We start from the raw sequence: 16353 nt of genomic DNA on the forward strand, positions 1-16353 counted from the left end.
AAAATGAAAAAAAAAAAAGCTTTTATATGAAAATCATTTTAAAACAAAAGAAAAAGATATTTTATGGTTAGGAAAATAAAAAAAAAAAAAAAAAAGATTTTTCCTGGTCTAAATTTAGCGGCCCCGATGTGTCCCACGCTTCTTGAAAGTGGGGTAAAATAAATAGTATGATTTCTCTGGATATTTTGAACTGAATTTTTTTTTTTTTTTTTTTTTTAATTTTAAATTTTTTTTTTTTTTTTTACAATGAATCTTATTACATTATTAATTTTTATTTTTTTTAATTTTTTTATTTTTTTATTTTTTTTTTTACAATATATCTAATTTTTGATATTATTTTTAATTGTTTCTCTGACTCTCATTAAAGTTTTACCTAATTGATTTCTACCTGAACCATCACCACCATCACCCCAATAACTATCATTTCCAGTATGTTCGACAAGTGTGGCGTCACCTGTTTCTAATAAAACTAAAATAATTTACAATAAGTTAGTTTTATATTTTTTTAAAAAAAAAAAAAAATTTAAAAAAAAAAAAAAAAAACAAAATTCATACTTTTTTGAATATCTTTATGTTGAGAGAATTTTGCTAAACAAATTTCATACATGAGTTCATCTTTAACACCTTCCCAATCTTTTCTCAATGGACGTTTACGATCTCTACCTAAATTATTAAAAAAAAAAGGAAAAAAAAAAAAAAAAAAAAAAAAAAAAAAATTAAATTAATACTACACAGAAAAAAGATAATATCATTTTTGAAGAAAAGAAAAAAAAAAAAAAAAAATATCTACCCATTTTAGCACTATCACCAGGGGTTTTGGTGTTTAAAACATCATTAAAATGTTGTGTGCCTTCGAATTTCATAGCCTGAAAAATGTGTTCTGATGTTTTTGCCACTAATAATAATAATAACAATGAAATTTTATATTAAAAAATATTCATTTTTTTTTTAATTCATATATAATAGATACTAACAAACATTATTATAAAAAACAGTATGACGAGAGAAATTTGAAAATGGGCCATATGGAATCTCGTTTGGTCTATAAAAGTTTATAACATGTTCATCGTCTGACATTTTATTATTATTTTGTTTATTTTCTTTATGGATTGATTAAATTGAAATGAAAAAAAAAAAAAAAAAAAAAAAAAAAATTTGTTTAAAATAAAAAAAAAAAAGGGAATTTAAAAGGAAAAAAAAATAAAAAAAAAATAAATAAAAAATAAAATAAATTAATTTATTTTTCAAAGAAATCAAAAAAATTAAAGAAAATGACTATTTTTATTTTTATTTTTATTTTTATTTTTATTTTTATTTTTATTTTTTAATATTCGTTATTCGTATTTGTAAAGGCAGATTGTTTATTACTTAAATAATTATAACATTTTGAATAGGTTTTCCTATCTTTTCCCTCTAATTTACTACGAACTAATTCAATTAACATTCCATCTGTATCATAACAATAATTATCTAAATTAAAACCTAATTCAACTGATACTTTTTTTAAAACATTATAATTCACATTATTATTTATATTATTATTTTTATCATTATTATTATTATTATTATTATTATTATTATTATTATTATTATTATTATTATTATTATTATTATTATTATTATTATTATTATTATTATTATTGTTATTATTATTATTATTATTATCATTATTATTATTATTATTATTTTCCAATTTTTGAGGTGATTGTTGTTGTTGATTTTTATTAATATGATTAGTATCAAAAGCTTTCATTCTATCTTTCATTTCTTGCATTTTTGTAAAAATGAATTTATGTTCTAAATTATCTTTTTCTTCTTTTGTTAAATTTAAACCAGCCAAATTTAATTTCTTTGAGATAACTTTAAAAATACCATCTATACTAAAGTTAAATCTTTTATAGAAATCAACCATATGATTCTCAATAAATTCTCTAATAAAAACTTGTTCTAAAATTTGTTGAGTTGAAAATCTTGATTCTGGATTCTTATTTAATAATTTAAATAATAATGAACTTAATTCTTCATTGGGACTGAATTTTATTTTTTAAAAAATAATATCAGAATGTATTAATATTAAAAATAAAAATAATATTAAAATAGTTGAAAAAAACACACTTACTGATTAACTGGTTTAAATATAGTAGATTCAGTTTGAATGTTTCTCATTACAGTTTCTTTTCTACCATCAAATGGTAATGATAAGGTCATTAATTCATATAATACGACGCCTAAAGACCAAATATCCGTTTTGTTAGTGTATGGTTTTTTATTACATATTTCGTAGGAAACATATTGTGGAGTACCAGCAGTTGTATTTGCGTATAGATCAGTTTCAGACATTAATTTTGAAACACCAAAATCTGCAATCTTTAATAACGGTATTGAATCATTACTACTACCACTACCACTACCACTACCACTACCACTATCACTACTTGATAAAACTATATTCTTTGGTTTTATATCCCTGTGAATTATATTTTGTGAATGAATATAATTTAATGCAATAACTAATTGACAAAAGTAATGCATAATTTCAAAATCTGAAAATGGTTTACCACTTCTTTTTTGATTTTCAATTTTTTGAAATAAATCTCCATTCTCTGCAAATTCCATTATAATTACATAATTACCATTCTCAAAGAATGAATCATTCAATTTAACCACATTAACATGATCCATCACTGTTAAAATTTTACCTTCTTCTAATACTTTTTCAATATTCTCTTGATTATTTACTTGTATTGATTTTTTACAAAATACTTGACCACTTTCTTTGTGGGTAACTATTATTATTTTAATTTTGATTTTTTAAAATTAATTTAAAATACTAGGGAGAAAAAAAAAAAAAAAAAAAAAATAGTTTCTAAACACACAAACCTTTAAATGTATTTCCATATGATCCTGATCCAATTTGACTTTTTATTAGGTACTTATCTGCTGGAGAGTTCTTTTTTTTAATCATTGTTTTTTTTTTTTTTTTTTTTCAAAAACAAAAAAGCCAAAAAAAAAAAGCGAAAAATCTTTTTAACCAAAAAAAAAAAAAATAAAAAAACAATTCAATTTGGCGAACTCGATTACTGAGAGAAAACAAAAAAAAAAGAAAACTGTTTTATTTATTTTTATATTTATTTATTTTTTGATATTTATATTTATATAATTTTATCAACACCAATTTTTGAATTTAAAATTTCTAATCTATCCTTAAATCTTTCTTTTCTTATTTTGTAATTTTGAGTAAAACTATATATATTAAAAAAAAAAATATATATATATATTTATTAATAACTTTTAAAATAAAAAATAAAAAATAAAAAAATTAAAAATTAAATTATAATTACCTTTTCTTTACTTTATTTCTATAAAAAGAAATATGATTTTTTAATAAATTTTCAGTGGAGAAATTTGGATCAGTGCTATTTTGTTGTCTAATTAAAGCATCAAAATCACTGGTACTATGAATTGGTTTTTGTTCTGGTTTAAAATTTAATTCTTCAGGTTTTTTTGGTGGTAAATTCACAATTTCGTTGGTATCATCATCATCATCATCATCATTGTTGTCGTCACTTGTGTGATGCTGGTTAGGTTCATAAACTAAGATTTTCAATAATTTATATAATGAAGTTTTTGAGATTTTATCATTATAATTCTTTTGGATTTCATTTTTATTTAATTTTGAATCATCATTTTCACCACCACCACTACCAATACCACTACCATTACCACCAGGTGAAATTGAATTATTAATAACAAAGGTAGTAGTTGAGGCACCATCATTTTCAACCATTTCAACAGTTTGCAATTTTGATGATGATGATGATGATGATGATGATGATGATGATGATGATGATGATGATGATGATGATGATGATGATGATGATGATGATGATGATGATGATGATGATGATGATGATAAGGAAGGAGAATATTCCGATTTATAAAGTTTCCTTAAATCCAAATTTTGATTTAAAATTTTTAAATGAGTTTTGCCAACAAAAACTGCTGGAGAAGTAATGGTGGTCCTAGTGAAATTCGTATTGGAGTTGGAGATTGGATTTGTTGAAACTACAATTTCATCATCTAAACATTCATCAGTAAATAATGACGTTGGTGTTACATTTTGATTTAAAAATCCATTGGTTGTTGCTGTTTGTATTGAGGTTTGATTTGATTTAATATTACTTAATTTTCCATTGTTTCTATCTGGTGAAGAAAAATTATTATTATTATTATTATTATTATTATTATTATTATTATTATTATTATTATTATTATTATTACTACTATTAAAACCAGTATTTAAATTATTATTATTGTTATTAATAATATTGTTTTGAATATTTCTCATGTGTTGAAAATAACTGTTGGAAGTTGCAGATTTTAAAGGGGAATCGAAATGACTTGGTGATTTTAAAAATTGTGTATGAAATTGGTTTTGTTGGTTATGGCTGTGATGGTAATTGTTATTGATTTGTACATTATGGTAATTATTTTGTGGTGGTGGTGTTGGTGGTTGATTTATTCTTACATTTGAGTTGATTCTATTATTATGTGTGAAATTATTATTTTGTTGTGGTTGTGGTTGATGTTGAGGTTGATGTTGAGGTTGATGTTGGGGTTGAGGTTGGGGTTGATGTTGAGGTTGATTTTGAGGTTGAGGTTGGGGTTGATGTTGAGGTTGGTGGTAGTTGTGGTGGTTGGATATAAATTCATTTGTTTCAACTAAAGTTCCTGGTATAATTGGAGAATGGAAAGCATTATAAAATGGTTCATCATATAAATGGGTTGGTGAAATTATGTTTTGGTGGTGGTGATGGTGGTGGTTGTTATTGTTATGATGATGATGAGAATTAATATGGTGATGGTGGTTATTACTATGGTGATTGGGAGTGAGAATACCTAAATATGTCGGTGAATTTTGAATACTAATATTATCAATAATATTACGAGTTGGTGTACTATGTATACTTTTTGTGTTATTGCTACCAAATTGTTTGAATGCTCTTTGTGGACTTTCCAACAATAAAAATGATTCTGAAATTTCAGAAAAATGATCATTCATCATTTTTATTTATTTTGTTATTATTTTAAACTTTATTACTATTTTTTATTTTTTTTTTATTTGTTATTTAATATTAAAAGATATAATTGTTTTATGAATTTATTTTTATTTACTTTAATTATTATTGTTATTATTTTTTTTTTTATATACAAATGTTATTAAATAATATTTATTAAAAAGAGATGAATTGAAATTATTATTATTTTTTTTTTTTTATTATTTATTTAATTTTATTTTTAATTTTATTTTTTATTTTTTTGTAATTTATTGTTTTTGGTAAGTTGTTAATTAATTTATAAATTTACAGCTATTGTTATTTGCTACCCAACATTACAAAATAAAAAAAAAAAAAAAAAAAAAAAAAAAAAAACCTTTTTTTTTTTTTACATTTTTTATTTTTTTGCGATTTTGGGCGGCAAATTTTCAATTTAAATAACACAACCCCAAACCATTTATTAAAAAATATTAAAAAAATAAGATGAAAATTCAGATATTAGATTTATTAACTTTCCAATTTGTTTAAATAGATTTATTAAAAAAAAAACAAAATAAAAAATAATAATAAATAATAATTTGAAATTATCAGTTATTTTTTTTAATTAATGCAAATTTGAATTTTTGGGGGGAAAATATGTTTTTTGCATTTTGTGTATTTTTTTATTTTTTTTTATTTTTTTATTTTTCAAACCAACAATTGGGTCACATTTTAGGAATTCACTTTTATTATTTTTTTTATTTATTTGTAAAATTATTATAATATGAGTTTGGTATAGAAAAATAGAGTACTCAAAAATACACAAAATAATATAAAAAAAAAAAAATGAATGTGATCTTTTTTTTTTTTTTTTTTTTTTTTTTTTTAATCAAGCCAATAATAATTAAAAAAGTGGAAATAGTTTTTTTTTTTTTAATTTAATTTATTTTTTCTTTGAAGGTAAATTTGATACTTTTGTTGTAACGATATTAATAATTTGATTAATTGTTGAGTTTTGAATTTCAGGCATGGATAATATATTTCTAGTAAATTTATTATCAGCCCAATTTTTAACTTCGACAACAAGTAATGAATCAGCACCATAATCAATTACCTTTATATCTAAATTGAGTTTGGATTGATCAGTTGAAAGTAGTGATGCAAATTTATCAACGATATCTTGTCTAATTGAAAATTCTTTTTCGTCAGTCACAGATTCTTTTGATATGATTGGATTTAAAAAGTAATCTAATTTATATGATAGTTTATGATTTTTGTATGTTTTACAAGTAGCGTGGAATTCAAATGATGCAACCATTTTATTTGTTGATTCGTTTTGATTTTGTAAAAGTAAATCTAAACTACCCCAAACTAAATCTTTTGAAATACCAACCAAACCTTGTAATTCAAATAATTTAAAAACAGCATCATTACGTGCAGCAAAACCACCACCTCCCAATAGACCCCAATTGATTGAAATACATGGTAGATTTAATGATTTTCTATGTCTTGATAATGCATCTATAAAGCAATTTGAAGCTACATAACCACATTGACGTTGTGATCCTAAAATTGATGTTACTGAACTTGATAAAACAAATTGTTTTATTGGCCAATTTAATGAAAGTTTATGTAAATTGTAGGCACCCATCGATTTTGCAGAATGAGAGCTAATTAAATGATTCATATCAATCTCTAATGGTTCACATTCTGCTGGTGAAAATGCATTATGGAATATTGATTCAATTGGTTTAATATCTTTATTTTCTTCAAATAATTGATTAATTGTTTTTAATAAAAGTTTTTCATCTGAAATATCAACTTGTTTAAAATAGATTTTCAAATTTGTTGATCTTATTCTACCAATTGCTCTTTCTAATTCAAATTTAATTGGTGATTTTGATAATACTATTATTGATTCAATAGAATCTGATCTTTTTTCTCTTATCCATTTTATGATTGTATCTGAAAGACCTGCTTGACCTGTTATTAATATTGTTTGACCTAAAGTATCTTGATGAATTTTATAATTTGATGAACGATGGATAAAGTTGTGATTATTTGAAAATTCAGGACAATCAATTAAATCAATTCCTTCAGGATCGTTGAAATTTACAATATTTTTACCAATATGTTTTCTATCACCAAGTGATTCAATTGCTTCTTTAATTTTTGTTACTGGATATACATTGAATGGTATAGTTTTTAATTTACCACTTGCTAATAAATCAACAATAATTTTCAATACATGTTTATGTTTTCTAAAACCAGCAATGACAGATTCATAAGTCATATAACCAATATGATTTTTAAATTTATAAAAATCGGTTGTATCTGTTGTTGTCATATGAGTGATTGATAAATCTATAATTCTACCACCTTGTGAAAGACAATTAAAGTTTGCATCCATATAATCTGCTGATAAAGTATTAATAATTAAATCCACACAAATCATTGAAAAACCACCATATTCTTGAGATGGTGCTTTTAGTTCAATTAATTTCTCTTTAATTAAATATTCATAGTCTGTATTTTTAGTTGAATAAATCTCTGTGATGAAATTACCATAACGATCTTTTAAAAATTGTTTCTTTTCTTCAGAACCTACAGTTACAAATAAAAATCCTTTAAATCCATATACTTGTAATAAATCGATACAAGATAAACCAATACCACCACTTCCTGAATGAATTAAAACTGTTTCAGTCGAACCATGTAAACCTAATCTACCAAGTTCGAATAAACTACAATATGAAGTTAAATAAACCAATGAGATTGATGCTTCAAACCAAGAAATGTTTGATGGTTTTAATTCGATTCTGTCTTGATCTACATGAACACTTGATGAAAATGTATGAAAAGTAACTCCCATTACATGATCACCAACTTTGAATTTGGTCACATTCTTACCGACTTTGGTAACGATTCCACTTAGTTCATATCCAAATTGTGGTTTTGAAGGATCACCATTTTCATTTGAATTTGCCATATTAATTAATTGACGATAAACTAAGAAATCTTTAAAATTAACACCACTTGCCATTACTTTAACTTCAACGAAATTTGGATTCAATGGTAATACTGCTTCTAATGCAAACGTTAAATCTGGTTTTAATCTTGAAACTAATTCATTTTTATTTTCAATATATGATTTTGATTTATATTTTAATTTTAAATTTGATTCTAATTTAATTCTTTCATAATAAATTTTACCATCACTTCTAATTGAAAATTCATTTTGTGAATGTTTATTTGAATTTGATAATTCTTGAATAATATTAAATAATTTATCACCACCACTAAGAATATTATTACCTTCAAATTCAAATGAATAAATATTTAATTGATTGAATTCACAAAAGTATCTAAATGAACCAATTAACGATGATCCAAATAAGTTTGAAGTTTCAAAGTTTATATTTCTTGAAATTAAAATATGTTTACAACCTGAAATTTCATTTTTTAATAAATGTTGATTGATTTCTATATAGTTCATTGAGACTTGATTAAAGTTATCAACTGTTAATAGATTTACTGACTCAATAAATAATATTAATGATTTATCAGTTAATGGTTGTAATTTGGCATGTTCTTTGAATTTATCAATTGAATTTATTGCTATTGGAACCACGCCACCACTACCACAGAAAGAAGAACCAATATTAATTTCATCGCAAGTACCAAAAATTATAATTTGATCATATTCAGATGTATGCTCTTTACTAACTGAATTAATTGAATTTGATAGATTTGGTTTTTGAACTTGAATTAAATATGGTTCAATTTCACCTGTTGAACATATGAAATTATTAAATTTCAAATCATTTATTAATAATTGATTCCATTGATTTAGTTTCATTGCACCACTACCAGAATTTAAATAATTAAATGATAACCATTGTTTGTAGTTTTCTAAATAATAATCTTCATCTATTGATGTTTGAATGAAATTTGTATCTAAAATTAACAAATGACCGTTTGGAGTTAAAATTTCATTTATAAATGAAATTGATGTTTTAATATCTTTAATTTGATTTGTTGTATTTGATAGAATAATTAAATCATAATAAGATGGTGAAAATGATTGTTCTTGTAATTGTTTGTTTAAATCAATAATTTTAAAGAAACAACTCTTTTTTGAATTAAATAATCTTTCTTTAATTAATAATACTTTTGAATCGGTATAATCTGAAAATACAAATTCTATATCAATGTTATATGATGGATTATCATTTAAAATTGATTCTAAATTATCATTGATTAGTTTAGTTAATTCACCAACACCACATCCAATTTCTAAAATTCTAAAAACTATTTTTTCATTTACGATTGGAATAATTGATTTTGAAATTATATCTAAAATTAATTGATGTTGATAAATACCAATATGTGAAATACCTTTATTTGAAACAATAGTGTCAACTACTAATAATTCGTTTGGAATGTTATTCAAGAGAAAGTTTGAAACTTGGTTTTGATCAATATGTTTGTGATGTGTTAATAAAAAGTTGATTGTTAAGAGGATTAAATTGGATCTGATAGTACCAACTTCAACCTCATCCAAGACATATGAATATTTTTCAATCAACTGTTCAAGTGAATTATTTTGAAATTCATCAACGGTTAGGTTATTTAATCTTTTCTTTAATATGGAAAAAAGATATGTAGATAGGGTAGATATTGAAATGATATTTGATTGTTGAAGTTGAAGTTGTTGATTAAAATGTTCTTTCAATATTAATGGTGATTGTAAAATTGAATCTTTTGGTTGAAGACATTGTGAAAATAATTGATTGTTTGGACATTCAAGATCAGTTTCACTTTTTGTTGATAGTGTAGATGCAATTGTTACCAATGGAGAATGTAATAGAACAGTGCCATCTTTTAAGAAGCAAGTTGTTTTAAAATAAATAAAATCACTAAATTGTTTAATAAGCTCAGCATAACAGTAAACGTATTGTTGCTTCACTCTATCTTCTGCAGTTAATGGAACACTTGAAGAATAAATTTTTAAATGTTCAATTCTTTCAAAAACAGACGAAGCTGGGTTATCAAAGAAAATACATGGATGTATACATGTATCAATAATGCAAATATTTAAAAATGATTCATTATCATAGCTTGAAGTTGGATCCAATGAAACTTTACACAAGCATCTATTATCACCATATGAAGCTTCTTCAATTCTTTGAAATGGTTCTAATAGTGAAATGTTTGCATAATTTTTAATTAAATCATATAATTGTTCTCTTTTCAAAGTTGACCAATTACATTGATCACGTATTGATTGAACATCAACTTTTTTAACTGTTACATCTAAACTTTTCATTAAAATTCTACTATTTGCAGATTGGATCCATTTACCACTTGTTTGATCTTTAAAATTAAATGTTGCTCTATATTCATTCTTTGCACTTTTGTAGAGATTAGTTGTAAGAGTTTTTTTTACACCTTCAGTTAATACAAATTGTGATTTAAATTCTAAAAGTGGTATGGTTAAATCTTGATTTGGGAAAAGTTTTAAAATAATATCCAAATAACCAACTCCTGGGAAAAGTGATTTACCACGAAATTGATGATCTTTTAAGAATCTAAATGGTTCTTCTTTAATATCGATATATGATGTATATGATATATGTGGCGATGATTCATTTTTATTACCAAGTTGATTTATTGGTGCTCCATTCTTTCTATTGTTTAGTGATGAAATACCTTCTCTCCAAAATAATGATTCATCCCATTGATAATGTGGTATTAGATATGAGCATTTCTTGAATGAATTTGATGTTATTTCCGATTTAAATTGGGCACTAAAATCGACATTGTAACCAAAACAATAAAGTTGTGAAATTGTTGATTGAATTTCATTAATATCTTCTTTTTTCTTATTTAATGATGATAATACACTTATTGAATCTTTGTTTAAAAAGTAATTTGAATTCTTTGGAATCATTTCTTTAACATAATGGTTTAAGGTTGGATGAGGTGATAATTCTAAAAATATTACTGAATTACCTAAATCATTTGATTCAATATGTTTGAATATATTTTCAATTGTTTGTTGAAATAATACTGGCTTTCTTAAATTGTCAAATATATAACTTGAATTATAAGGTGTATTTTTATCGAATTTATTTGATGTGACTGTTGAAAATGTTGTTATAGAAGGTGGTCTTGATTGAATATGATTGGTTGATTCTATGATTTCATCTTTGATTATATCTTGTTTTGATGAATGAAATGCTGATGATGTACCTAATAAAGAGTTGAATATTTGTTTATCTTTTAATGATTTTGAAATATTTAATATATCAAGTTCATTACCACATACAACGATTGATGATGGTGAGTTAAAACATGAAATTTCAATTTCTGGATATTCCTTTGAAAATTGATTATTGAATTCTTCAAGATTTAAACTAATTGCTAAAAGTCTTCCAGATCCATTGGTTTTATTTTGAATGGTTGCTCTTTTATATATCACGAAGCATGCTGTTTCTAAATCAATCATACCTGAACAAAATGCACTGGCTACTTCTCCTAAACTATGGCCAACTATTATAGATGGTGTGATTCCCCAATGCAAATATAATTTATATAATGATATTTGAATCATAAATATAGATGGTTGAGCTAATATTGGTTCATTAATTAGAATTGGATCATCATTAATTGATCTTAGTTTTTGAATGATTGAATATCCAAAATATTTAAATAGTATTGAATCTAATATATCCATGGATTGTTTATATATTGGTTCATTTTCATATAAATTTAAACCCATTTTTGAATATTGAGGACCTTGACCACAAAATGAAAATACTAATGGTGGATTAATATCATTTGATTTGATAATATTACCAGATTTATTATTTTTTGTTGAAATAATTTCATTTATATCAATTTTTAAATCATTCCAATCATTACCAATTAAAACTGATCTTTGTGATAATTTGGTTGTTTTTGAATAAACTTGAAACATTGCAAACTCTTCAAAAGTTAAGCTTTCTGAATATGTATCAATTTCTTCAAGTAGTTTTGATTTGAATTGTTCGAGTGACTTCTTTGAGTTGGTTGAGATTGGTATTAATAATTTTGATTTTTCATTTAATTTCATAGATGTTTGATTTTTTAATTCTGAAGGTTTGATATATTCAGACAATAAAACACATGCATTTGAACCAGTTATACCAAAACTATTGATTGCCATTGATACTTGTCTATCTGGGAATGCTGTTGTTTCTGTACATACTTTAACATTCCATTCTTTGAATTTAATATTTGGATTTGGGTTATTGAAATGAATATTCTTTACAAATTGACGATGTTTAAACATTAAACAAACTTTTGCTAATGATGCTACACCTGATGCAGGTTCAAGATGACCAATATTTGATTTAACTGATCCAATTAATAATGGTTCTTGTTTAACATTTTTAAAAATATCAGCAACAGCTTCAACTTCGATTGGATCACCTACTTGTGTACCTGTACTATGTAATTCAAAGAAATCAATATCTTGATATTTCATTGCACCATTGGATGATAAAAATGCATTTTTGATATTAGTTGATTGTGCATTTTTTGAAGGTGCAAAAAAGTTTGTTTTCTTAAAAGTACCATCTACATTTGAACTACTTCCTTTCATTACACAATAAATTTGATCACCATCTTGAATTGCAAGTGATAATCTTTTTAAAATTAATACAACAACACCTTCTGAACGTACAAAACCGTCGGCAGATTCGTCAAATGAATTACATCTACCAGATTTACCTGTAATATTAATTGAATGAAATGATCTAGTAATATATGGATCTTTTTTTAGAATAATAATAATAAAAATAAAAATAAAAATATTAGAAATATGGAAATGAAAAACTATTTTATATATATATATATATATATATATATATATATATGTTACTAATATTATAATAATAATAATTACTTAATAATATATTACAACCAGCTACTACAGAGTAATTTGATTTACCATTAACAATTGATTCATATCCTAAATGAACTGCATTTAATGATGATGAACATGCTGTATCAAGTGTTAATGAAGTACCACGTAAATCAAAACAATATGATATTCTATTTGCAAATGCACTGAGAGTACCATTAAAAACATTGATTGGTGCTTCATTTTGTTCGAAATTAATAAAAGAATAATCAGTATTTGCGGCACCAACAAAAACAGAAGTATTGGTTCCTCTGAGTTTTAAAGGATCAATTGATGCATCTTCAAATGCTTCCCATGTTAACTTTAACATTAATTTAATTTGTGGATCAATTTGTTTAGCATCAGTTGGATTGATTCCAAAAAACAATGGTTCAAAAGAATGCCAATTCTCTTCCAAATCAATTAATCCTGCGTTCTTATTTGAGATTTCTCCCATACTATGGAATGTGTCGCTCCATCTAAATAAATAAAAATAATAATAATTTTAAAAAAAAAAAAAAAAAAAGGAAGGCAATTGTTTGATGAAAATCAAAAAATAAGAAAAAATGAAAAAAAAAAAAAAAAAATGAAAAAAAGCAGTGTTAGTTATGATTTTTTTTTTTTTTCATTTTTTTTTTTTTACCTTTCGTTAGAATCAACAATTCCATCAAAACCACCAAGCAAATTTTTCCAAAATTCTGAAGGAGAACCCGAGTTACCTGGTAATCTTAGCCCAAGACCAACAATCGCAACTTGGTTATCATTGTTCTTTTCAATATTTCCTTCAATCATTTTAGATTTCAAATTATCTATTTATTATAATACTTGTAACTATTGAAATGAATTATTTAAATGAGTATTTTTATATCTTCTTTCAAAAAGAAACGAATATTTAAATAATTTTTTTTTTTTTACCTCTATTTATTTTTTTTTTTTTTTTTTTTTTTTTTCTTTCTTAAGTTAGATAACCACCATTCTTTATAATTTGGATGGAAAATTTTTACAGATAATCATTGGAGGGAACATATATACACGTGCAAATGGGAAAACCCCTTTCTTTTTAAAACAATAAATAAATTTTAACTTTACATAATTACCTTCGTCCATAAATCCAAATAATAATAAATTTCTAAAATTACTGCTTTAATAAATTTTATTGGAATGCTTCCACTTAAATCTTTATTTTGGGGGTGAAAATTTGTTTTTTTGTTTCTTGTTTTTTTTTTTTACCCCTACCACTCCTTGACTTTTTTTTAATATCTCCCATTTTTATAATTTCATTTTTGTTTCATATAACCAAAAAGTCAAAAAAAGTTAACTTTTTTTTTTCATAAAATTTGTGATTGGACCACTTCAAAAATTTTTGCACAAATTATCTATAACTTTTTTTTTGCACTGCAATTGACCTTTTAATCGACTTACCAATTGTTGGTGATTAAAATATAAATAAATAAAAAATAAAAATAAAATAAAAATAAAAATAAACCCGCCATTGAAAAAAAATTGTTGAAAAGTCTTTATATTGTTTTTTTTTAATTATATAACGATATAGAGGATAGAAAAAAAAAAAAAAAATTGTGTAGAAAAAAAAAAATATAAAAAAAAAAAAAAAAAAAAATATAGCTTTAAATTTAAAATTTTATATTAAGAAAAATGGAAATAATTAATGTTTTTTTGTTTCTAATCATTCTTTTCTTGGTAAAAGATTTTGTATGTATTTAAATTTTTATATTTTAGAAAATTATTACAATTTATTAATTCTTTACATAAAAAAAAAAAAAAATAAAAAAAAAAAGGTTAAAAAAAATAAGAAAATTCATACAAAATCTCCAAGTGGACCAATTGCATTTCCTATTCTTGGAAATGTTGTTCAAATTAGATTTTGGGAATTATTCAAAATTCAAGAACATGAATTATTTGGTGGTTATAGTAAAAAATATAATGGTGTTGTAAGAGCATGGTTTGGAGAAAGATTATTTTTTTTTGTTTCAAATTATGATGTTGTAAAGTATTTTCAAAAAGATGAAAACTTCCATAACAGACCATCAGTTTTAGTTCCAGGTTGGAGATATGCTTCAAGTAATGGGCTAGGTGTAATGAGCTCATCTGATGACAAATGGAAAAGAGCAAAATCAAGTGTTTCGCAATCATTAAGAGTTCGTACAACTAAAAAATTAATGGAAGAAAAAGCAATTGAATTTATTGATTCACTTGAAAAAATTTCAAATAATAATGAAATTGTAAGTTTTTAAAAATAATAATTACAATCAAAATATTGATAACATATTAATTTATTAAATTTTTATTTTTAGTTTTATCCAAAAGGACATATTCAAGGATATGCTTGTTCAATGTTATTCAAATATATGTTTAATCAAGATTTATCAGTTGAAAGTGGCATGTCAAGAACTATTGGTAATGCAGTTGAACATGTTTTTGGTAATCTTTCAAAATTAACTGCATTTGATTGTTTTGAAATTTTCTCACCACTTTATGATTGGTTCTTTACAAGAAGATTAAAAGGTTGCGATATCGTTAGACAAATAATCAGTAGTCAAAATGAAAATCATTTAAAGTCAATTGATCCAAGTAAACCAAGAGATTTAATGGATGATTTGTTAATTGAATATGGATTAAATGAAATCACTAAAGAAGATACAATGCAAATCAATCAAATTTGTTTTGATATTTTTGGACCAGCCGTTGGTACAGTTACAATCACAATGAATTGGGTAATTTTACAATTATGTAATCGTCCAGAACTTCAAGAGATTGCATATCAAGAAATTAAAAAAGCTGTCAAAGATGATGAATATGTCAATTTGAATCATAAACAAAATGCCCCTTATATCGTTGCCTTTATTAAAGAAACAATGAGACTTTGTTCAAATGGATTTGGTTTACCAAGAACTGCTAAAAATGATCAAATTTGTGGTGATTTTTTCATTCCAAAAGATGCTATTATTTTTATTAATTATTTAGAAATTAGTCAAAATGAAGAAATCTTTAAAAATGCCAAAGAATTTAACCCAACTCGTTATTTAGATGAATCACTTCCTGTACCAAATATTCACTTTGGTGTTGGTCAAAGAGCATGTCCTGGTCGTTTTGTCGCAATCGATAAAATGTTTCTTGGAATTTCAAATTTACTTTTAAAGTATAAATTAAAAACTCAAAATGGTGAAAAAATTGATGATTCAATTCAATTTAGTGTTTCTTTAAAAGCAAAAGATTATGGAATAAAATTAGAAAAGAGAATTTAGAACAACAATAATAATAATAAAAATTGTATTTAATGTTTTTATTTTTTATTTTTTATTTTTATTTAATTATTTATTTATTTATTATAAATTAAAAAGTTTTTTTTAG

At 23.7% G+C, this 16353-nt stretch overlaps 5 protein-coding genes across 5 annotated transcripts; 1 reads left to right on the forward strand and 4 right to left on the reverse strand.

Moving 5' to 3' along the window:
* Positions 1-320: 320 nt before the first annotated feature.
* Positions 321-1077, reverse strand: DDB_G0283925 (hypothetical protein; the record flags this gene model as incomplete). The annotated part of the gene is made up of 4 exons (XM_633716.1): positions 321-469; positions 556-663; positions 791-895; positions 975-1077. The coding sequence occupies 4 exons, from the start codon at positions 1075-1077 to the stop codon at positions 321-323; spliced, it is 465 nt and encodes a 154-aa protein (XP_638808.1).
* A 247-nt stretch (positions 1078-1324) lies between these two features.
* Positions 1325-2965, reverse strand: DDB_G0283927 (NEK family protein kinase; the record flags this gene model as incomplete). Its single annotated transcript, XM_633717.1, has 3 exons — positions 1325-2030; positions 2120-2786; positions 2881-2965. 3 exons carry the CDS (start codon positions 2963-2965, stop codon positions 1325-1327), a joined length of 1458 nt encoding a protein of 485 aa, XP_638809.1.
* A 187-nt stretch (positions 2966-3152) lies between these two features.
* DDB_G0283999 (hypothetical protein) lies at positions 3153-5065 on the reverse strand (the record flags this gene model as incomplete). The annotated part of the gene is made up of 2 exons (XM_633718.1): positions 3153-3243; positions 3342-5065. The coding sequence occupies 2 exons, from the start codon at positions 5063-5065 to the stop codon at positions 3153-3155; spliced, it is 1815 nt and encodes a 604-aa protein (XP_638810.1).
* Positions 5066-5979: 914 nt separating this feature from the next.
* On the reverse strand, positions 5980-13776 carry pks22 (beta-ketoacyl synthase family protein; the record flags this gene model as incomplete). The annotated part of the gene is made up of 3 exons (XM_633719.1): positions 5980-12854; positions 12988-13463; positions 13628-13776. 3 exons carry the CDS (start codon positions 13774-13776, stop codon positions 5980-5982), a joined length of 7500 nt encoding a protein of 2499 aa, XP_638811.1.
* An 861-nt stretch (positions 13777-14637) lies between these two features.
* CYP517A1 (cytochrome P450 family protein) lies at positions 14638-16247 on the forward strand (the record flags this gene model as incomplete). The annotated part of the gene is made up of 3 exons (XM_633720.1): positions 14638-14694; positions 14781-15224; positions 15297-16247. 3 exons carry the CDS (start codon positions 14638-14640, stop codon positions 16245-16247), a joined length of 1452 nt encoding a protein of 483 aa, XP_638812.1.
* Positions 16248-16353: the final 106 nt, after the last annotated feature.

The sequence above is a fragment of the Dictyostelium discoideum genome (assembly GCF_000004695.1).
Source record: "Dictyostelium discoideum AX4 chromosome 4 chromosome, whole genome shotgun sequence".
Classification (NCBI taxonomy): domain Eukaryota; phylum Evosea; class Eumycetozoa; order Dictyosteliales; family Dictyosteliaceae; genus Dictyostelium; species Dictyostelium discoideum.